Source organism: Manis javanica, chromosome 6, assembly GCF_040802235.1.
Source record: "Manis javanica isolate MJ-LG chromosome 6, MJ_LKY, whole genome shotgun sequence".
NCBI classification, from domain to species: domain Eukaryota; kingdom Metazoa; phylum Chordata; class Mammalia; order Pholidota; family Manidae; genus Manis; species Manis javanica.
The window spans coordinates 36,694,038-36,719,037 of record NC_133161.1 but is presented as its reverse complement, the minus strand read 5'-3'; the positions used below and the strand labels follow the sequence as shown (position 1 = coordinate 36,719,037).

At 36.9% G+C, this 25,000-nt stretch overlaps 1 protein-coding gene across 10 annotated transcripts in view; it reads right to left on the bottom strand.

Moving 5' to 3' along the window:
• Nucleotides 1-25,000, bottom strand: part of IMMP2L (inner mitochondrial membrane peptidase subunit 2) — a 917,077-nt gene that overhangs the window by 831,768 nt on the left and 60,309 nt on the right. For 9 of the 10 annotated variants that reach the window (XR_005063787.2, XR_005063788.2, XM_037027502.2 and 6 more), the window contains exon 4: nucleotides 9,497-9,600. Coding sequence is in view for 8 of the 10 variants with exons in the window: in XM_037027502.2 (XP_036883397.2) it covers nucleotides 9,497-9,600 (104 nt within the window). In the remaining 2 variants the exon portion in view is untranslated. Of the gene's footprint in view, nucleotides 1-1,330; nucleotides 1,365-9,496; nucleotides 9,601-25,000 lie in introns of those variants that run through there. The other variant, XM_073238584.1, reaches the window with a different exon arrangement.

Here is a 25,000-nt window from a genome sequence, read left to right as displayed (position 1 = left end):
TTGCAATCCCACCAGGAGTGTACAAGGGTTCCCTTTTCTCTACATCCTTGCTAACACTTGTTATTTCTTGTCTTGTTGATATTAGCCATTCTGACTGGTGTGAGGTGATATCTCATTATGGTTTGATTTGCATTTCTCTGATGATTAGCAATGCAGAGCATCTTTTCATATGCCTGTTAACCATCTGTATGTCTTCTTTGATTTGCTTTTTTGGTGTCAAGTTGTATGAGTTCTTTATATATTTTGGACATTAACCACTTATCAGATATATTCTTGCAATATATTCTCCCATACAGTAGGTTGCCTTCTCATTTTATTAATTTTTACCTTTGCTGTACATACCTTTTTAGGTTGATGTAGTTCCACTTGTTTATTTTTGCTTTTGTTTCTCTTTGCCATTTTTCAATATCACTGTCATTATGGTTATTATGCAGTATTATTATTGCTCAGAGCATTTGTTTCAAAACATGAATTTTGTTTTTTAATAGATTCCAGTTAATTTCCCTTGATGGATCAAGGGAACTTTAAAGATTTACAAGTACTCAAGACACAAAGGAACTAACACCTTTCATTTATTTTCAAAAGCTCTATTTATTTCATCTATTTCCCTGGCTCAAACATAACTTCTTGCTTACATTTACTGCTAGAGATGTAGCCATCACAGTAGCCATCTGTCAGAAAGTAGCAATTAGTTTAGCATGTCACAAACCTGCTGTCAATATTGTATGCATACTATATGTTCATAATAAAGTATTATTGCTATTAATGAAGACACTATATTTCAAGAACCACTCTATCAGAAATTCCATTACAGAAATGAAGATAATATAATAGATGTAGAGAAAATAGGGCCTGAATGACTTCATTGCCAAGAATGAGTAAGTGTCCTCAACTGAACTATCACCACAATATATAGAGGCTTGTGGTCTGACAGTTGAGAGCACAGGATTTGATGTGAGGCCCTTCAAACCTTTGTTCAACCATTTATTAGCCATATGTCTTTAAGCAATTTATTTAACTTCTCTATACCTCAGTGTTCTCATCTATAAAGATAGGAATAACAGCAGTGCCTACTTTATTAGGATTTTTCAAAATAAGCATTAAATAAAAATGAATATAGAACTCTTAGCCCAGTGACTAGAAAAAAAATAGTCAATAAATATCAAAAACTATTGTGGATACCTTTTTTTCTCTTTGCAGTTTGCATGTCTTTTTCTCTTTGTCTTTGGACCTGATCATCCCAATATTCTCTCCAAAACAAAGCATATGCCTTTCTTCAGCAGTCTGCCTTTGCTTCATAGCAACTACTTTAGTGTTTTTCCATCTCAGACTTCAGGATATCACCTTAGTTCACTGCAGACATACTTTAGGAAAGCAGCAGTGGGTAATGGAAAGAGGTTTAGACACAGCATTGTCCAACAGAAATGTAATGTACGTTAAAGTGTATTTTCAAATTTTCTATTAGCCACAATAAAAAGGGAAAAAGAAATAGGTGAAATTAATTTATTTTACTTAATATATCCAAAATACTATCATTTTTAACACTGACAGTAGTCATATCTCAAGGGCTCACTAGCCACATATGCCTACTGTATCAGACAGTATAGGTTTAGAGTCAAATGAACCTGGATGTACATTCTGACTCTGCTGTGTACTTGTTACTTACTTGCTAAATCTGAGTTTCATCATGTTAAAAATAACTATCTCCAGATATTTATGGCAGTTAAAGAAAAATGGCATTCACAAAGTGCTTGGCACAATACCTGACACACAGGGAGCTCACTAAGTGAGAATTTCCTCATCCTAACCTTCTACTCTAGACCTGAATACTGGCTCCATATGGTGTAATCTGTGACCTAGCCTTAGTTCCTTCCCTTCCACCTCCACTAGAAATTACAGCCCTTTCCCCCACCTGCCTCTCTCCATGCTTCCTGGAAGCTATGAACTTGACTGTGTGGACTTCTAGAAACCATGGGACCTCTTAGTCATGACACAAGTAGGGGGGTCCCAAGAAAGTAAAATGACCTGTGCATGAATGTTCCCTACCCTCTGGCCCTGCTTCATGCACCTTCCCAGCTGTTATCACTGCTGCAGCTTCCCCAGCAACTGCCATCAACAGCAATCCTTCTTCATTTGAAGATAGACTAACCCCAGAAATTTAAAACATGAGGATAATTCTGCAAAATGACTTCAAAAGTATCAAGGTCAAAAAAAAGAGAAGTAACAACCAAGGAACTATCACAAACTGGAGGAGAAGAGAGAGACATAAAAAATGAAATAATGGACCCTGTGTAGGATCTCGGTCTAGAAAAAGGACATTAGTGGGAAACCTAGTGAAACTCAAATAGTTAATATTATTATAACAGTGTCAATTTCCTGGTCTCAATAATTATACTATGGTTTGTAATAATGCTATTAGGGGGAAAGGGCTTAAGATGAATAAAGTCTGAGTATCTAGTGGATAATGCGGTAACTACAGTTGATAACACTGCATGGATAATTGAAACCTGCTAACAGAGTAGAACTTAAATGTTCTCACCCAAAACAAAAAAAAAGGTAAATATAGGAGGTGGTGGATGTGTTAATTAACTCAATGGAGGGAATCTTTCAGAATACACAGGTATATCAAATCATCCATTATATACTTTATATAGCCTACAATTTTGTCAATTATACCTCAGTAAAGCTGAAAAAAATATTAGGGGGTATTGGGATTTCTCTATACTATTTTTACAACCTTTCTTTAAGTCTAACATTATTTTTAAATTAAAAGTTAAAACACTTTTCAATGTGATTATTTGAAACTTTATTATGAAAAAACCTGTGTCCCAGTGGATTTGTTAATTGATATATCAATGTAAAAACAGTGCTACTTACGTTCAGCCTTTGGCACTAAGGCCATCACACAGGTTAATGAAAAGTTAATTCCAAGGTAAACAAAATTCACTCTAATTGCCACTCTTAGTTTGCAAATCCACTAAGAGAATATGGTGTTCACCTACAAATAGTCAGTAAAACTGAGGACTTGATGACAGGAAATAATGCTTTGTGTAACCAGTAATGTTATTAAATAAATATACTTTTTGATTTCACATTATGAACAACATGCCTAAATAGCTCCACTGAGACAAAATTTTTACAGAACGAAAGAAAGAGAGAGAGAGAGAAAGAAAAGAAAGAAAGAGAGAGAGAGAGAGAGAGAGAGAGAGAGAGAGAGAGAGAGAGAGAGAGAGAAAGAAAGAAAGAAAGAAAGAAAGAAAGAAAGAAAGAAGGAAAGAAAGAAAGAAAGAAAGAAAGAAAGAAAGAAAGAAAGAAAGAAAGAAAGAAAGAAAGAAAGAAAGAAAGAAAGAAAGAAAGAAAGAAAGAAAGAAAGAAAGAAAGAAAGAAAGAAAGAAAGAAAGAATAGATAAAACACAGTAACATAAAACAACACGCAGAGCTTACATCTCTGGTATCAGTACATTTTGTACAAAGCTTGCAATCATTTCTCCACTTAAAACTTATGATGATAATGTACCTCTGCCCTTGCATAAACCCTTCCCTATACCACTTCACCTTTTTCATTTGAAGTAAAATCCTACATTTCTGCAGTGTTTATTATATGTTTCATGTCTTTTAAAGTGTGCTAGCAGTTTTATTGGAATTGCTCTCACTAGTGCTCTGGTTATACAGCTACATAAGAGCAACTAATTTAAGTATGAATTTGCAAGCTGTCAAGTTTTACAGAATTACATATATAATATTATGGAAGAAATGCTATATTTTCATATATTCTGAATAAATAAAACACTACACAAATTTTTTAAATATGAAGTATCACATTGCCTTGTTTCCAAAGATTATTTGTATATCAATGAAATGTTATTAATATGAATTTGTAAACAAATGGCAAGCTATATTTCATATTTAGGCTTAAATTCAAAATTTCCTCATGCATTTCTGTATAAGTAACACATTTGTTAAATAGAATGTTCTGATGTAGTAATAACAATGATCACGTAAGTTAAAACCAGACTGATGCATTTTTCTAAGAAAAGCAAATATTCAGTGGTGTTTTACATGGATTAAATGTACATTAATGACCATTAATCAAACATGAATCGTTTCAAATGAAGCAGTCTATAAAATATATAAAAATATAAGGACATGTGTCCAGAAAACATTTTTGCTCATAAAACTAAAAAGACACTTTAAATAGGGTCTTTCATACAACATTGCATCATACTTAGGTAGAATTTAGTAAAAGTCTTGTGGGTAAAATTTTAACATTTCTAGAATCTCTCACTTGGCTTTAGTGCATTTGCATATCCTCAGGGGTGGAGAGAAGTTCATCTCCATGTCAATGGGTAATTACCTAGGCAACCTAGGGCATGTCAAAACCTGAGAGTTTGAGGGGAGGGGCTGGCTTGCTGGCTGGCTTCCTTCCAGCGCAGGGGAGAGAGATGGTGCTGGTCTGCAGTTTGTAAGCAATAAATGGGTTTTAAACTTTATTTCTCCTTTTGACTGATTTCAGTTTTTAGAGGTATTCTGCCCCAGGATTTCCTCTCCCCAGACTTACATCTGGGCAGAATTCGGCCGGATTCCTCTGAACCTGAAATCTGTCATAATGGGTGCAACCTTTGGGAGGGCTGCTCCTGCAGATGGTGGGGAGGCCCCAGTGGATGCAGTGGCAGAGGGTGCTGCTTCATCTGTTATTATCCCCTCAGCTGTAGGGCTTCCAAGTTGGGAACCCCTAGTGGGGAACTGGTCTAGGGTAAAGTACCTCTTAGAGGGGTGGTGCTTTCCCCAGAACTGGGGAAGGGTGGAAACACTGGAAGCTGCAGAATTAGCCCTCTGTGAGTTGGAAGACTGCTTGGAGACCTTAGAGGATCATATAGTGGCTGGCATTGTAGGTTCCATTTCATCAAAATAGTAGAAAATGTTATACAGGAGAAAGAGAGGATTATTGAGAGGGTTAGCAAGGAAAGAGAGGGACTTAGGTGGGAGAGAGACACACTTCAGCGTCACTTGGAGGAGCTGGCTGATAACCTATAGGATGCTGTTAAAGAAGAGAGATAGTTACTGAAAAGGCAGGTCACACTCCTAGAAGATTCCTTAGCAGCGGCGAGGGGGTAGACGGCAGGAGAAGCCACGTTGCAGGAGGCTGTGGGGGAGAAAGAGGAAAGAGTAGTGCTTTCAGCCCTGGAAATGGTGGAGGAGGAGCCATTGGTGGAGAAGCCTGAGGGAGAAGAGGAGGAGGTGGGGCCATTGGCGGATGTGCTACCCAGGCCACTGCAAGAGGTACGATCTTCTCCTGTTTTAAAGGTCCGCCCAGCTGTAATTAAGAAAATAAAAACAAACAACCACGGGCTTGTCAGGGGGAGGAGCAGCCCCTCCCCAGGTTGTGGAGCACTCCCATGCTTCACCCCTATACCCAGGATGAGCTGGTACACCTGAGCATCCCATATAGGCAGAGGGCACCAGAATCTCTGCCTACATGCCTTTTACATCTCTGGAATGTAGGGGTGGAAAACGTGTCGGGTACTGGGATGAGTAGAATAGCTTCCCAGACAATTCACCCTTCCCTCCAGCAGTTGTTGCAAAATGACCATCATGCCTCTGGGAATCAGACACTCCTGGAATGGCTGACCACTGCCATCAGGGTAATTTGGCTTAATCAGAGTGATTTACCATATTCTCCCAGTAGTTGGAAAACGTATGCAGAGCTTCAACAGGTACTGCAGGAATTGGGTATGAAAAATATCATCTATAATATGGACCTCCAGGGCCCTGATGAGAAGTTGTTCACTATAGGAATGAGAAATCTGGTGCTACACACAGCTCCCACATCTCTCTTTGGGTCCCTAGTGAATACTCTTGCCCCCCACCTACGGCAACACATAAGTGAGGCTACTTGTACTTTAGCAGATCTGGGGGAGGTTGAAACAATAAGGGCACGGAGGGAAGTACAGGCCACGACTGAAAGGAGAAGTGCAAAAGGCCCCGTGAAGGTCTCAAGGACCCAGATGTGGGTTGATCTGATAAAGGCTGGGGTAGTGAGAGAAAAACTCAATGGGCAGCCCAATAGAATATTGTTAGAACTGTGGCACCAATTAAAGCCAGAGCAGCAGTTCCAGCCACTGAGGTCCAGGACATGGAAACCAGAGTCAAGGCCTCATGCCCTGACTGTGTCCCTGCAAAACTTCATGGGGGACAGTACTCAGGATTTGCCTGAGCCCTCACCCCGACAGGAGGACAATTAGGCATTGTGGTTCGACTGAGAGGGGTTAAAGTCCACACCTTGGGGGACATGGTGGGGACCAGAAGCCACTTGTAGAATTAGCAATTCATTGGTCCCCTGTGAATGTACAACATGTCCTGGCACTGGTGGACACAGGAGCTGAGTGTTCTTTGATTCATGGCAACCCTGAGCATTTTCCAGAGACCCCTGCTGTGATAGATGGCTATGGAGGTAAGGCAATTAGAGTGAAGAAAGCCTAAATCTCATTGGGGATAGGGTGTTTACCCCCAAAGGAGTATACTGTGTACATTTCTCCCATCCCTGAATATATTTTGGGGATAGATGTTCTGCAAGGCCTGTGGTTACAGACCACTGCAGGTGAGTTCAGATTGAGGGTACCTGTGGTAAAGGCAGTTCTGAGGGGACATGCTAAGCACCCACCTGTAGCTCTGCCTGTACCTCAGCGGGTGACAAATACTAAGCAGTATAAATTGCCTGGGGGCACAAGGAAATTGAAGAAAGTCTACAGGAGTTGGAGAGGGTAGGCATCATAAAGCCCACTCATAGTCCTTTTAATTCCCCAGTGTGGCCAGTGAGAAAGCCAGATGGCTCCTGACATATGACTATAGACTACAGGGAATTGAATAAAGCCACAGCCCTTTTACATGCTGCTGTCCCCCCATGCAGACATTCTGGATGCCCTCAGCCGTGAACTGGGAACGTATCATTATGTAGTAAACCTTGCTAATGCTTTCTTCTCTATTGAAATAGCACAGGAAAGCCAGGAACAGTTTGCCTTCACGTGGGAAGGCCAGCAGTGGACATTCACTGTCCTTCCACAGGGATATCTCCACAGTCCCACCATCTGTCATGGAATTGCAGCCCAGGACTTGGCCACATGGAAGAAACCGCAAACAGTGCAGTTGTATCACTACATTGATTCTCACATATGACCTCTTTCAGATTTAGAAGGGGCAGTTACTAAACTGTTGCAACATCTGCAGGAAAAAGGATGGGCTGTGAACAGTACCAAGGTTCAGAGACCTGGTTTGTTTGTGAAATTCTTGGGGGTTGTCTGGTAAGGTGAAACTAAAGTTGTTCCTGAAGCAGTCATAGACAAGGTCCTGGCTTTCCCTACCCCAACCACTCTGGAAGCATTACAAGAATTTTTGGGTCTTTTAGGTTACTGGAGATTGTTTATTCTACACTTGGCACAAATTCTGAAGCCCTTATACCGGTTGGTATGAAAGGGCATCAGGTGGTACCTGGGCAACCGAGGGCGTGTCTGAACCTGAGAGTTTAAGGGGAGGGGCTGGCTTGCTTGCTTGCTTGCTTCCTTCTGGAGCAGGGGAGAGAGACAGCACTGGACTGCAGATTTTAAGCACTAAATGGATTTTAAACTTTATTTCTCCTTTTGACTGATTTCAGTTTTTAGAGGTATCTTGCCCCAGGATATCCTCTCTCTGGACTTACAAGGCTTTTGTTTCTTTTTTTAAAAAAAAATTTTTAATGATTATTTGTTGTTAAATAACACCAATCAATAAGCATTCTTTTACATAAATAGTTCCTCCTAGCAACAAGCATTATGAATTAAAATTTGTTACTTGTATATGACAGAGATATAACACACAACTCATTAAAAATACAGTTTAGCCAAAGTAGCTATAACTTATCATATCAATCTCAATTTGAATATAATGGTTTTGAGATTAATTTATATAATAAACATCAATTACTTTAATATTTACATAAAAGAACAGTGTTCTCTTTTTAACATTATCCTTGATATACTAGAGTACTTTTATAGACCCATGCAACCCTGAATTTCAAGGAGCCTTTTTCCCCCCAAAATTACCTATTCAAATGCACTTGCTTAGAGATAGCATGTTTCTCTCAGAAAAAAAAAAAAAGCACGACTGTCTGCTTATAGTGTGATCTCTTTCATTGGGTGGGCATCCTCTCCATCACTGACTAAGTTAGGATGTGACCTTGTCAAACTAAAGGCAAAAGAATAATGAGCACTCGACAGGCTAACCCAGCATGGAAAAGGTTGTTAAAGGAGGTTGCAAGAACAGTACTCTGAATGACAAAATAAAAGTATACTCCAAAGAGTAGGTTAATATTAAAGAAAGCACTCATGAACATGAGAAGCATTTAATCCCCATCCTTGGATGCCTGCCATACAAAACTCCACTCAAATATATCTATTTCATTAGTTACTGACCAGATTTAGTTACTATGTTTTCAAGTGAATCCTTGTAGAACAGGCTTAAGGGAGAAACATTTATAAAATACCTATTTCCACGAAGTACTAGCCAAAGTAAGAACAAGTAGATCATGTTTTGCTTTTAGCAAACAATTATAAATAATCATCCAACAAAAAACATTCATTCCAATTCAAGAAACAGAAATATAAATTGGAAGTCCTCTTAGTAGGATTTTACTATCATTAAAACGAATGACAGCAACTGCTACATAAATTGCTACCCCAGTACACTAACTGGCATAACACGGAACCATATCAAAGCATGTTTATAAGTAGCTGAAACCACATGAAATTAAGCAAGTTCTGGTGCAGTTTTCTCAGCGTGAACTTACTTTTAAAACAAAGAAAAAAATCTCAAATATAAACCATTCAAGCATATACTAAGACTATGTATTATATCATTGTGTCAGTTATATACACACAGTGACATTCCTTTTCTAGATTAAGATAGGAATGAAATTGTTATTCCAAACTAGTCATACTAATTTAACAGAGAAACAGTGCCACCTTTTGGTCCCAAACAAAAGCCTCTAGTCTATTAGTCTTCCAAACCTGCTTCTTTTTCTCAGCTAAATTATTGATACATATATATATAAATGTTACTGACTTTCATGTCACAATTACCATCTTCTAAAAATATTTTGTAGCCACACAAACTAATAAAACACGAGAGTTACATAAAAGTTGATTCCAAAATGCAAAATTTCAAAACAATCCAAACTAATAACATACATACTCTAGATCACCAATATAATAACATAATCATTTCATTGAACACATTTTGTCAAATCCAAGTATGTCAACCAACTGATATGTTTCAATTATGAAATACATCATCCATTTCAATAGCATAATTACGTTTCAAAACTGATTTTTTTAAATGCACTGTATTTAAAATGTACCTATTAATTTAATAATTTGACAATGTGGTATTAACTATAGGTTACTAGTTAAATCATACAATTATAAATAATTCCATACACAAATATCAGATTTTTCAATTTACTTACACCAATGACACAATGTCACCACGTTGTACTTCAAAATTCCTCACTTTCCAGTGGTTTAAAAGCACCACATCAGATGATTGGCTCCCCCCAGGATTCAAAGAAGGCTAAAAAATAAGGAGAAAGAGACACATCTATCATTTGTATTTTCAATCTTCATGGTTCCTTGCACTTCATAGCTCTAGTGCAGTGCAATAAAACATTTCTAATATAGTAGCTTTCAATAAATTGCTGCTCTGAAATAACTGCAAATGATGAGTTTTCAAAAAGGCTCATCAGTATTCTTCATAGGTGAACCAGAAGGAAAAAAAAAAACATTACCAATACTTACTTGAAAAGAAAATGTGCTCTTCAAGTCTTTACCAAACTCCAATAAAGAGGTATGGCAATCTTTAAGAACTTAAAAAACAGGAGGAAAAAGCAAATCAAACCTCCCAATAGGATATTCAGATTGGATCTAATTCCTAGGTGGAACATATAATTGTTCCATGTGGGAAAAAGTAGAAATAATTTCAAAACAACTAGGAAAACACCCATAGGACATGCAAAGGGAGCAGAAGAAACAAATGATGGGACAATCATGGACAACATGGCAATTTCCCACTTTGACCTCTTTTATTGAGAGAACAGGCAGCAAACGTCCTGGTCCCAGCTTATGCCTAAGAGGTGGCCTTCATCCTAAGATTCAGATTCGTCTAGATGTGCCTGAGGATTGACAAAGCAGGAACTGAGAAATGTTTTGTGTAAGAATTCACCTAAAGGTCAGGAACCATCTAGGCATAAAAATTTGATTCAGAGACCATGAAGCCAGCATACCTGTCACTTGGACAGGGGGGTTAGAAAAGGCCAGAGCATAGCAGGTGTGAAACCTACAGTGGGAGTGGTGGGACCAAAGAATAAGGAAAGCTAGGAGGCCTTTCTCACCAGGGACTCTAAGGGTCTCTGAGAATGCCAGTGAGGGAAACAGCAATTTCTGTGGTGGTGGGAAAGGTGCCAAACCACCACGGAGGCTGTTTGCCTTCACTGATGGTGGCAACAAGAGGAGACATGGCCATAGCAACCAGGGTGGAATGAGGCCAGGCTCTGCAGCAGGAGGGACATACTCTTTTTTAAGATTCCTGGAATTATTTGTAGATTTTCCACAGAGCAGATACAGGCAAAGCTGCAGAAATTTTGTATGGGGGGCTATTATCATGACCTTATTTTTGACTCCCCAAGTTTTTTGGAGCCAAAAAGTATTCGTTATCCTTGGAGATCTTAAATACTCCCACAGCTTCTACCAACTCCTTTATGTGATAAGGCCTAAATATTTCTTCAGTGTTAAGACCTTCCTCCTAATCATTTCACTTGACTCTCTAATGTAAAATGCAACATCATTAAAAGGAATGTCATCATTTCCTACCAAAACATTTTTCTTCACTATTTTCTTCCATCCTATTACCATTTTCCCTATTAACCAGCCTAAAATCTTAGTTATCTCTATATTTCATATCCAACCAGTTACCAAGCTTTTTTTCCTTCATACAAAAGCTTTGTCTTTCACTTACACCTATCTTTTCTCTTCTACCATCATCTTATTTCAAGCACCCATCATCATATAACTTACCGTTGTCTTCACTAACCAGTCTTTCACCTCTAACTCAGAAAGGAATGATTCTATTTATTTCAGCTATATGATCTTAAGCAAGTTACTTAACATTATCATGCTTCAATTTCCTTACTAGTAAAATATTGATAATTAAGAACTCTTATTTAATAATTAAAAAATAATACTAGCCAATACTCACCAAGTGCTTACCATGTGCACTGTTCTAATAATAATAGCCACAAATACTGAGGGTTTATCATATACAAGTCCCTAAGGGCTTTACGTATATTCACTTATTTGGTGAGATCATTCATTTAAAAGTGCTTAGAACAGTTCTTGACCTATAGTTACGCTCTCAGTAACTTCCGTTATTGATATTACTACATCTCCATTTTAATTATGGGTAGTTTTGTACCCTTTCCCAGGTTCCTTCTGTGGCTCTATCTCTAATAAGGAACAGAATTGATATAGTAGGATAAATCCAAGGGGCTTTGTTGGGCCATGGTGCTAGAGAATGGATCTTTTACCATCATACAGTAAGGTTAGACTGAAAGTGAGCCTTCCATAGGGATTCATTCTCTCTCATTCCTATTACTCAATCATATTCTCCCTTCAGCTCCCTCTTCCTCTCCCTCTCCATCCTTGAGTTCAGTATGTTGCAAGTCCTTTCCCCTTATGTCTGTGTTTTTCCTCCTATATAACTGATTTAATAAAGGTGGCTTAGGGGGAGACCATCAGAATCATAAAGAGAAATCTCCTCCTATTACATTTTCACTGGGTTCATTTCTTTTCCTTGCCAACAGAATAGTGAAGAACAAAAGTGATTTAATTATTTTTCTGCTCTTCCTCAGTCTCTTCTATTGGTGTTTTCAGAAGTTTGTGACCACCGCTCATAATAAGAAATGCATTTTACACTGCACCCAATACACACATGCACAAACACACTTCTGAATAAAATTTCACAAAACAGTAATTACCTTTACTACATATACCTTGATATTTTCTATTCTTTCCTAATCTATGTTTTTAAATTTCTGTATATAACCAACCATACTAGTTTCACATCCACTATACTGATTTAACAACCTACTAACAAGTTGCTTCTACCATTACAATCTGTGGTTATTTCATCCATAGCATATTTAAATGTGTATTATAATTATTGCCTTATCTCTCCAAAAATCTACAGGCATTTTGAGAATAGATTGTCTATCATGCCTGTGTTCTTGACACCTCAGCACATAAGGTGATTAATAATTTTTAGTGGGAAGAAAAAAATTTAAAGAAAAAAACAACCAATGAAATGCCCAGAAACTCCCTAATTAACATGCCCAAAACAGAGACTATATATGACCACAGCCCCCAATCATACTTCTATTGCCCCCTCCTTAGTTAACAGTGTTATCATTCACCCTATCCCCATACTAAAAGACTTGAGTCATCTTCAATTTAACTCTCACTTTGACTCTCCCATCATCAGACTTAGGCTGTACCTACAATGTCTTTTCCCTACTTGGAAAATTCTACTTATCTTTCAAAATGCAGCTCAGATGTTGGCTCCTCTGTGAAACTGTAAAACATTTCCTTACAGAAATTAGGAAATTACATCCGGATGCTCCAAGGCTGGGAACAAAAGAATCCCCATAGACTCAAATCTTGACACTTGGAATTCCCTTACAAAATCACTCATCCAACAATCTTTCTAATTCCAATTGTTAGAACCAAAAGGTAACTCATTGTAAACAAAAGACCAATGAAAAGGAAAAAAATCACAGAAGGAATTTTGTCTGATTTCAGACAGTCAAATATTAGAATCATCAGTCAACAACTGGAAGACCTTGTTTGAATTTATAAAGGGAAAAATTGAGTTTTCTTGACCTTCCCTCTCCTCCACAAGGTTAATCATTCCCTCATCTGTGCTCCCTTAGCAATACAGGTAAACTTCAAAGATAGTTCTTAAAACCTTATTATAAGTATGTGCCTACACAAATGACTCTTTATTCAACTGTAAGCTTCTCAATTGCAGAAATCTTGTCTTATCCATTTTTGGGTGCCCAGAAGAGTGGCTGGAAAATAGTATTTCTATACTTTGAAGTTTAAAAGATTAAAGGTTTTTAAAAATAGTTAAATAAGATGGTTCCTAAGCAATGTATATTACCTAAACAATGTGAACATCTTTTTCAATGAAAACATATTTTGGATATGTATAGTAAGAAATCTTTTGTTTCTCATCGTATTTGGCAATTTAAGCATTAGGAATAAAGTCGAAGAGTGCTTATTGTTATCCATAATGAGCAGAGAGAACACATTATTTCATTATATAAAATAGAATAAAGCAAAATAAAATTTTCATAAAAGAATAAAATTCTTTCATTACTGTTATTTATGAATATAAACACCACTTATAAAGAAAAACTTCTTTGAATTGGGAAACGGTTTTGTGACTCTGTGAAAGCCACAGTTCTTTGTACTTCAACTTAAAAATGTATTAAAAAGAAAAAGCACTTTACTTCCGGAGTTTTTTAAAACAACTTTTGGGAAGAAAAATAATGTACTAACTTCAAAATGAAAAATTTATATGAAAATGAAGAAAACCTCAGTTGGATGATGTTATTTTAGAAAAATTAGTAAACCATGTTGTTACTTAGAAATTTTACATCTTGCTTTCCCTTGTGGTGATGGCACTTTATGCTTCAGACAGAGCAAGCAATCTTTTCAAATCAAATAAGTTAAACATATGAAATTTAAATGAAAAGCCATAAACTTTGGAAAACTCATATAGCCAGAGAGATTATGTTCTTGTCATATTGTTAATACTTTAAAATCCTAGATTTCCATCAAAATTATAACCAACTTAAAATAACAAAGTTCCTGGAAGTAAGAAATCTCAAAGAATAGTTAATCTACAAGTTGCCACCTGTATTTTAAAATGTGTGGCTGTGTCAGACATTCCTGCTAGAAGTCAAGGAGCTTTTCACTAATAAAGGGAAAAACACTATAGTCATCAGAGTTACCAAAAAAGAACAAAACAAGCCCCACAGTTGCTCGACCCAACTTTCTTCAGTAACTTGCATCCTCACACTTAAGGTTAAAAAACAAACATTTTAGAGAAGTCTTTTGGATAGCCCTTTCTCTAAAGATAGAAAACTGTGTTCAAGTCTTGGTTCCATTTCCTTTCCTTACGAGCCAGATTACTTTAAACAAATTATTTAACTGAAGCCTCACTTTCACATGCATAAATGGCACTTACAGCACCCCTAACCTCATCAGGTTGCTATGAAAATTAAATGAGAGGCTCCACAAAACATTCTTAACACAACAAATATGATTATGATGATGTAGTGACAACAGAACACAAGGAAACAAAATCAAATACCTATTCTTTCCACAAGATTCAAGATAAGATTAAGCCTTAACATATTGCTCTGAAGGTTTTCCCTTTTAAATACTAAACTGGAAGTCATCAGGCTGAAAATTCTAGCACTCATTTCTAAATTCTTGGTGATTGTTTTTTCATTTCCTTTAAACAAGATAAGTAAACATATTTTTATTTTGAATCTCAATTACTCTGCATTTAGGAACTAATCCTCCCAAAATTTTATGTGAACAACTAGTTAGTTATAAATATCTTCTATAAAATCTTTATGCCCACTGTGTTTTAAATTTTCATTTTTAAAACGTACACGTATATACATGGACATATAAAAAGACATACATTAAAAGTCTAAGCAGATTTCAACAGATGTTAATAAATTATGCTAAAGCTAAGAACAGCAGACATGAAACCTGCTTTTGAAGCAAATACAACAAAGAAAATGGGCTTTAATGTTATTTCTGACCAAAGAGCATGCTGGACAACTTTTATTCCTCCTACAAATAAATATCATTGTCAACATACCCTTGTGTCTCAGCTTATATCTAAATCCAAACCATGACAGTTTGGGGGGAACTTATGTCTCGGTTTAGGAAAATAAAACTCCTCTGGAAAATTAAATAGAGATATGATAGATTTCTTGCCTTGTAACACTAACCATAATCATCAATCAGAAATGGCATTATTCTGGTTTTGTTTTTTTCTATAAATTTCTTATTCATTTTTAATTTTAAGAAAAGTCCACAGCGTACAATTCATTATTGTGTGTAAAATTGTAATATTTCCAGAATCTCTCACCTGGCTTTGGTTCATCTCCATATTAATAGGTGTTTCCAAGGGGTGGAGAGAAGTAGTCCATCTCCATATCAATAGGTGATTACAAGGGGGAGCGAGAGCTTAACTGGACCAGAGAGGTTTGGTAAGGTCCCTTTTGCATTTGGGTCCTAAGAGACATGGGTGAGCAGAAGTGGACAACTGCTTATAAGCAGTAAGTGGGTTTCTCCCATTTTATTTCTCTGACTGATTTCGGCTTCAAAGGTAATTTGCCCTGGGCTGGGAACTTATTTTACCCTCAGAGTTACAACAACTATCTATGTGATCTACCAACAAAGCCTGATTTTCACTTCATTCTTTGGGAGCAGTGTTTTCAACCTTTTTAGGCCTATGAGGAACACCATCAACCTGGCTATGGTCCCCAGTTGCAGCCATGAGGAACCAACAGTAGACCTCAGACATCTTTCGAAGAACCATTATTTCAGAGAAGTGAACTATTTCTTAAAATTTAAGAGAAGAAACTGAAAGATTACTATTTGTTTTAAATATTTTCACACTGCAGCACTGGCCAGGAAGCATGAAGTACAGTTAAAATAAATTATATTCTGGAAGATTATTATGAAATGCCACGTTTTAGAAAAATGTGGGTAAAATGGTCTAAAAATGATACCTTCCTTCCCTTGCTCTTCAGGGGTCTCTAATGTTTGCATGGCTTCTAGAGTTCTCAGATTTGTCTCACTAGGTGTGCACAAGAAAAACAGACTATAACTGTCCCAAAATTTACAGAAAGCTTTAAGTTAGAAATGGGCATTTCTTTCAGTTAAGGGTACTTGTTATTCATTCCACTTAATACTTGACCCCTACAGTGACCATCTATCTAATTCAAAAGTTATTCAAACTTTTGACATTAGGGCCCTTAATCTGGCAAAGGTGATTAAAACCTAGCGACACATACATTACACTGGAGTGCTAAAAGGAAGAAATTAAAATCACAAAGCATCTAAGGAAATGTATACATAAGTCCTAATTACATCTGACACTTTATTAAAAAGTACAGAATAATGAGCTCCTCACACTTGTTCCAGCCTCCAGAGGCTCTCCCACAGGAGTATCTGGCTATGTCTTAAAGTTCCCATTAGAAACCCCTCTTTACAGAGCCACTTTAGAACTCTGGCGTAAGCCTGTCACCCAACCTCAACCAGACAGTTCTGGCAGCCTCTCTCTGCTCACATGTGTAGACTTTGGGTAGGTCCCACAGAGCTGGAACAGAGATGTACTCATCACATTTCCAGTGTAAAGGACAACAGAAAAAAAGGATAAGAATCCATAAAAATTCATTCATGCTTTCTTTCATTTATTTATTCCTTCATCCTTGAAAAACTAAATTCCAACTCCATCAGGCATAGTGCTAGACAATGGGTTTCTTCATCCTTGAAGTTTCAGATGTGGGTCTAATCACATTTTATTCAGAGTTCTAAGAGCTTTTTAAAAAAAAAATTATTTTTTCCTAATCCCATCCCCTTATATACAGACTATGGTTCTTCAGCATTCCCCTCTTAAAACTGGGTGACTATTTTATACCTCATTTTAATATTTTTGCATGAAATTTTATTCATATAAAATTAACTTGTATTTCTGTAAATACTAAACTTCTTAATTTTTCTCCAAAAAGCAAGCCTTTGAAGTTATAGTAATAAAGTTTTTAAATGGAAATATAAATATTAATTTACCTCAGATGTAGTGAGTGCCAATTTTTCATTCTCCTAATCTTTAATTGCATTTCCTACAGACTATTGAGTGACACATCACAGTTATAGGCACTTTCATATATTGCCTGTATCAGTAAAAATATTTACAAAAATATTGTAAAGATTTTTGTATACTCATAGACACTGAGAAGTGACTCGTGGTTACCATGGGGATGGGTTGGGGTGGGAAGGGTGAGTGGGATAAAGGGGCACAAAAATTGTCACTCATAATGTAAGTTGGTCATGGAGATGATAGTACAGCATGGAGAATATAGTCAATGATTCTGTAATATATTCCTATGTTGATAATAACTGCACTAGCGGGGTGAGTATAAAATATATATAATATATAATAATAATATGGGTAACTGTCAAAACACTGTGTTGTATACTTGAAACCAATATAAGATTGTATATCAAAAATACTTCAATGAAAAAAAAAAAGAAAAATCTTTAGAAACTGTCTGAAAGGTAATTTGCCAAAATGTGTCTAAAGTCTTTAGAGTGTTCTTAATCCTTAGACCTGGAAATGCCATATTTAAAAGCTATCCTAAAGAAATAATCAAAATATGTACAAAGAAGTTCATCAAATATTATTTATAATAGGTGAAAAGTTGAGCAAACCTAAATACCAAGAATAGGAAACTGATTAAATTAGCAATGGTAAAACTATATTATATATGGATACTAAGAGCCATGAAAAATCACACTACAGAAAAATATTTAAGGATATTTGGATATGTTTGGCAAAATAAATTAGGTAAAAATGTGATAGATTAAAAAAACAAACTGGTGTGATGCAATTTAGAGAAGGGAGAGGGGAGGGAAGAAGGGAAGGAAACTATGCAGAAAGGGATAAGAAGAATTTACAGTGGTTTAGAAATACAAACATTGAAGTCAAAAGCCTGGGTTTAAATCTGTGTACTCTTTAATAAATAAATCTCTCGGCTCCTGTTTCTTCATCTGTAAAATCATTAGTAATAGTACCTTCATCACAGGGTTGTAGGGGATATTAAATTACATTTAAAGTGAATACTTTACTATAATGCCAGGAACACAGTGATCATTCAGTATTTTTTAACTATTGGTATTGTATAATATTTTTTAAATAACCAATTCTAAAATGTGGCATAGCTTATTTTTATTTTATATAGTTTTCCCTATTTTCCAAGTTTCTCCAATCAATATGCGATGCTTTAGAATAAGAACAAAGCAATTAATTTTTTAAGGGAGAAAAGCAACTGATTTTTATATCCTTTTATTATTAACATTTTTGAAGTTTGTTTTCTTCTTTAACAAGTTCTTTAGTGTTTAAGCACCTCCTTAATTCTGATCACTGTCTAGACTCCAAGGTTAAAACCTGTATACTTTCTGGTTCAATGCAATAATGCAATTAACTATAAAACACTACTATTTAGTATGTGCATGGTGTTTCCTTGATAATAAAACAGATATTGAGATAGCTATTCAAATTAATAGTTCTAATTAATCAAGATAAGGAATAGCTTATGTATAATTAATGAAATACAAAATATATATAAATAAACATTTCTACATGTTAACAAGAAGATAGATTGCCATATGTAAAGTAAGCCAGCTATATGGATACATTTTTATACTGACACTAAGATATATTTATATATTGACAAATCTTTAACTTCCTAATAAAATTGAATAAGATTTTCTTATTCACTGGTAGGTCCTTCTCCATTGCCCAGAAGCAACCACTTTTCTCTTTGACATGTCCTCCTGACCTAAAAAATATTTCATACTAAGGTATGTAGCAACAGAAAGGAAGTGGCTCAACAAATGAAAAAAGGGTTTTTAGGAGACTGCTTGGATAATCTCCCCAGACACACCTAACACCAAAGAGGCCAATTCCCCAATGAGTACAAATGTGTAGCAATCTATTCACTTCAATTGTACAACGTCTGTGAACAAATTTGTGAAGATGAGACCATGGATTTTAGGTATTAGTTCCTCATTGTTGAACTTGATGCTGCATCATATGAAGAAAACTAGCATCAGTCTAGCAGTATGAACGTATATCAACAGAAATTTTGGTCCATGGGACGGACCCCTGGATTACATGAATTGAAGCTACTAGAATTAAAGAATTCAACTGTGTAGTTAATAGCTTATCAAAAGAACTGGAAAGCGCTGTGGCAAATGAAAGGGACAAAAGCATATGGTCCTTGTATTCCTTATCTACTGCAACAAAATAACTTCAAATTTAAAACAAAAGTCATTTATTTGCTCCTGCTTCTGCAAGTTAGGCTATGCTTTTTCTGGCAGTTAGTCATATAGTCTGACCTGAGACCACTCAGGCAGCTGCAATCATAGAGATAACAATGGTCCCAATGACAAGGTCCACTGTGTGGGCATCTAGCAAGCCTCTGTTTGCATGATGTTTGTTTTAATTCCATTAGCTAAAGGGAGTCATATGGCCAAGCCAAGAATCAGGGTAGGGAACTACACAAGAGCTTAGAAATCAAGAGACATGACTCATGGGAATTGGGAGTGGGGGACGGGACATTAAAAATCTAACAAAGTCTTCTCCTCTGGACCCTATGAATTATATCCCAACCACATGCAAAATATATGCAAACCTTACCAAGAACCCCAAAGTCTCCTCCAACTTTTGCATAAGGATCACAATCTGTTACCTCATGCAACAGATCTGAGTGTGGATTAGGATCCTAGGGTGAAGCTTTTGTGCAATTCATCTTGAATCAGAGGTTTATGAAGTAAAATGGCAAAGTATCTGTTCCTAAATATCTAATACACAATGAAAAGACAGGGACAGGATCACTACAATAGATTTTTAAAAGGAAAAGGAGAACACAGAAGTCACTTGCCCATAGCAAGTCTAAAATCCAGCAGCAGCTGTTGTCAGGGCCTCCTCTCCCAGGGGGAAATGTTCTTTTACTGGAACCCATTTCTGTTCTCTGGAATGGTTTCCTATCTATTGTTCTCCAAGGCTTTTTCCTCTGTCCTCTGGGCTTTTGACTCAGGATGTTCTTAAAAAGAAATGCTCCTATTCATAGTAAGGTAAGGCCCAGAGGCCTGTTTTTTAACTAATCATCTCTTTTGGTATAAGCCAATTCAGCTCCCTTAAAATTTTGTACACTTCCTATTCACGTAATTGAGGTTCATTCCATTTCCCCTAAAACTACATTTATAACTCTTTTCCAACTAGATTTTTCTCTACTTTGGAACTGCCAGCCTGCTGTGGTACATAGCCCTTAAGATTCTTATAACCCTACTGGAAAATTTAATTCTATAAAGGAATGATTCATTTAAGTTTGTGAAGAAATAAAATGACTAACTCAAACATATACACACACAAAAAAAGATTCTTATAATCTTATAATCTCTTTTGTCTAGCTAAAAGAACCTACTAAGTCATACCTTAAATCTTTCTGAGATCTTAAGAAAGAATCTTCCAGTAAAGATTTGATATTTATCCCAGGCCACTTTTTACTTTGAGAATCTTTTTTCTGCCAGAGACTGCTAAAGAAATGATTTTATTTTCCAACACAGAAATTCATGGATGCCCTGTATTTCCTTTAATTTGTGCTTTAAGTTCAATTCTTTCTTCCCATACATTATCAAAACTATAAGAAGCCAATTGGTAATTTCAATATCCTGCCTGGAAATCTCCTTAGACTTAAAATCCATAAATTCATTAGGTACATTTTCTATATTCCAAGTTCCACACACAGGTAACAGTTTTTTAAATTGTTTCAGTACCATAAAACATGGGTCACCATCATTCCAGTCTCTAATAACAGACTCTTTACCACCTCTCCAGCTTCCATTAACAGTTGTTTGTCCTCTGCCCAGCCTTTGCCAACAATCCCTTCACCATTTTTGTAGTCCCCAACTGCCACCAGTCCCAAAACCAATGCCACATATCTTAGGAGTTTGTTATGACAGTACCTCACGAATAACACCAATTTTTGTTTCAGTTACCTATTTATTGCTTCATAACAAACTACTCCAAAACTATGTGTCAGAAAAGAACAACCATTTATTTGCTCATGATCCTGCAATTTGGTATTTACTCAGCAGGGCAGATCCTCTGCTGGTCCCTCCTGAGATCACCTGGGGCTCAGATGGGGCTAGAAAGTCCAAGATGGCTCTATGTACATATCAGGTAGTTAAGTGGGGCTTGTTGGCCAGGATGCTTCATATGACCTCCAGTGTCCTCTGTGGCGTGATGGCCGGAGTTTCTTGCACGTTCTCAGTTCACAAGTACTTACCAAGTTTCTACTAGAATTAACACCTGCCAGTGCCCGATTGGCTAGTGAAAGTCACATGGCCAGAGTCAATGTGACTACAAACAATGCAATCAATACGGGAGGAGCCATTACATAAAAATCTACATACCTTCCATGCTAAGTGAATGTGCCATTCTCTCAGTTGACACTTTGTGCTTCCTATTTGGTCATTTTAAAAACTCCAGAAACAAAGATGTTTATATTGCAAAAAAAAGAAAGAAAATTAGCTGGCCAAAAATTTTTTAAAACCTAAACAAAAAAGAAAAATTAAAAGATAGCTAAACACAGTTAAAGCTAAAAAGTGTATAATATACACACATAAAGATTAAAAATAAAGTAGAAAGGTAATATAAAATTGAAACTAAGAAGAAGAAATAAAAATAAAGTTCATGAACAAGAAAAGTCAAAAATGAAAAATATTATAAACATATAAGAGACTAGAAACAATAAAATAATGCTAAAACAAGCACAAATATATGATGAATAATTAGTAGACAAAAGGATAGGGAATAAAAAATGTATTTTTCAAAGACACTAAGAGTCAGAATTCAAAAGCTTAACAAATCAAGACAATCAGGATTTTTTAAGCTTTCAAAGCATCCCATGTCTGGCAAACACCCCAGCAACTTGCCCTACCCATGAGATGGGGCTCTCTGTAGGGAAACAGTTTACAAACTTGAGTATTTACAGAGTTTGTCACAATGCAGATTTCCAAGTTCTAGCAATTCTAATTTCATAGACCTGGAATGGGGCTCAGGGATCTTCTTTACTAAGTACCCTAAGTGGTGTTACTTTTAAAAGCCCAAGGACCACAGTAACTGCAAAAAGGCTTTTACAGACCATGGGCCTCCTTATCCCATGCATCACACTCACTGCTTGAAGCCCTTATGACAAGCCCACATTTACACTTTCATAATCAAAAGCAAACATGCTCTATTTCCTTAGTTACAGCTCGATTTAAGCAGCTTCGCCCTTTCAAGCCTCCCTCCAGCAATAAAGCAGCAGTTTTCAAATTACAGGTCATGACCAATGAGTGAGTCATAGAATCAATTTAATGGGTTGAGACCAGAATAGAAAATATCAGAAGGCACTGCACATAATGATGGTAATTACAGTTTAAGTATTGTTACATGAAACTTCTGTTTCAGTTGTGTGTATGTGTGTACAATGAAAAGCTGTATTACTTAATATGAGTCATGGGAAAAGGTTTGAAGATCTCTGCCATAAAGAATATGAAGGATTCATCAAGGAACTAAAAAGTTTTCAGGTGAAGAGTGCAGAAACACGTTCAAGGTCAAAGAAAAAAAAATTTAATGATGATCATTTCATTTTATCATATTTCTGTAGGGTTTAATTATTCAGGCACTTCAATGTTTCAAAGAACAAATTTAATATGCATTTATTCAGCATCATTCTGTATGGGTAGGTGAGAGGAATACAGTCCCTTTCTTTTAGAAACTTAAAAAGTAGAAATAGTATTAACCCATGAAATGACTGGGGGGCAATACAAGGAAGTTAAAATCATATTAAATTTCTAGTACTGTAGGATTTTAAATAACTTAATGATGTAATTAAGGAAAGTTGTGTGAAGAAGATAGGACTTTACACTTGAAGAGATATGAGAAATAGCAAAGAGGAAAAGGGATAGTAGTAAGTTTTTCATAGCCAACCTGCCTGTAAACACAATTTCAAAAGCTCAGTGTCTAACACAATAAGAAGCAGATTTACCATACCCAGTTATTCAGAAACCCAGGTTCTTTCCATCTGGCAGATCCATCATCTCCTGGGGCCTCACAGTACTCAACTGGATCTTCCACATCCAGCCAGAAGAGAGGAGAAAAGAGCGTATGGATCACAAAGAAGGCTATCATAGGCCAGGCCTGGAAATGGTACCTCACTTATCATCCTGTTTCCACTGTCCACAAATCAGACACATTTGACTAATTGGGAAGGTAAAAACATAGCCTAGGACCAAAATGGAGTACCTCCATTCATCACCAGTCCTATCTAATTAAAACACCTCAGACATAATACAATGAACAATATAGTTAGATTCTGAAAGGTAAAAAGAAGATAGATTGGAGGCTAAGGACCTTAAGACTTGAGGAATGGTAGTAAATTCCCTGGGTTTTCTTTCTGCTTCCCACACATTTTAGATGGAACACTGGAGAAGACTGCAACTGGGAACCACCAAACAAGTGGGGCAAAAAGCATAAAGAAAAGCCTACTATCTAGCCAAAGGACCAGGAAAAGAATGGTCCAGCAGAACAGAAAACCTGGTTATATACCTGTCCTTATCCAGGCAAAAACCAAAGGAAAAACTGCCCCAACACTATATATCAGCAGGCTGAGCAGAGAGCTGGGTTTCCAGCTGCACACAGTTGCAGTGAGCCTGCACATGTTCCTTTCACTTCCCCCATCCCAGCAACAAAGATGCAGAATGAGCATGCAGGCAGTACTAGTCAGCACACTTTCTCACATGCCTGTGTTAGCTTGGCAATTTCTTAAAAAATTAAACATAAACAAACAAGGGCGGAGCCAAGATGGCGGCGTGAGTAGAGCAGAGGAACTCTCCTCCCAAAACCACATAGAATTATGAAAATACAACAAAGACAACTTCCTAAAATAGAGACCAGAGGACACAGGACAACATCCAGACCATATACACACCTGTGAGAACCCAGTGCCTCGCGAAGGGGGGTAAGATACAAGCCCCGTCCCGGCGGGACACGAGCGACCGTCCCCCTGGCTCCCGGCAGGTGGAAAGAAACTGGAGCAGTTTTTTTCTTTTCTTTTGGCGAGTGCTTTTTGGAAGCATTAAAGGGACAGGGACCCCAGTACCAGGGAAACAGGGCAGTAAGGCCGGTGAGCGGGTGCCTGAGACTGGCGCCTGAGGACAAAGAATATGACACATTTTTCCCCTTTTTTTTGGGCGAGTGCTTTTTGGAAGCCTTAAAGGGACAGGGACCCCAATACTAGGGAAACAGGGCAGCAAGACCGGTGAGCGGGTGCCTGAGACCGGCGCCTGAGGATAAAGAAAATCGTGCATTTTCTACTTTTTTTTGGCGAGTGCTTTTTGGAAGCCTTAAAGGAACAGGGACCCCAATACTAGGGAAACAGGGCAGCAAGACCAGTGAGCGGGTGCCTGAGACAGGCACCACAGGACAAAGAAAATCACGTGATAATGGCAAAGAAAATGGCAATAAATACATATCTCTCAATAGTCACCCTAAATGTAAATGGACTTAATGCACCAATCAAAAGACACAGAGTAATAGAATGGATAAATAAGCAAGACCCATCCATATGCTGCTTACAAGAAACTCACCTCAAACCCAAAGATAAGCACAGACTAAAAGTCAAAGGATGGAAAAACTTATTTCAGGCAAACAACAGTGAGAAGAAAGCAGGGTTACAGTACTAATATCAGACAAAATAGACATCAAAACAAAGAAAGCAACAAGAGATAAAGAAGGACACTACATAATGATAAAGGGCTCAGTCCAACAAGAGGATACAACCATTCTAAATATATATGCACCCAACACAGGAGCACCAGCATATGTGAAACAAATACTAACAGAACTAAAGAGGGAAATAGACTGCAATGCATTCACTTAAGGAGACTTCAACACACCATTAACACCAAAGCATAGATCCAACGGGCAGAAAATAAGTAAGGACACACAGGCACTGAAAAACACACTAGAACAGATGGACCTAATAGACATCTATAGAACT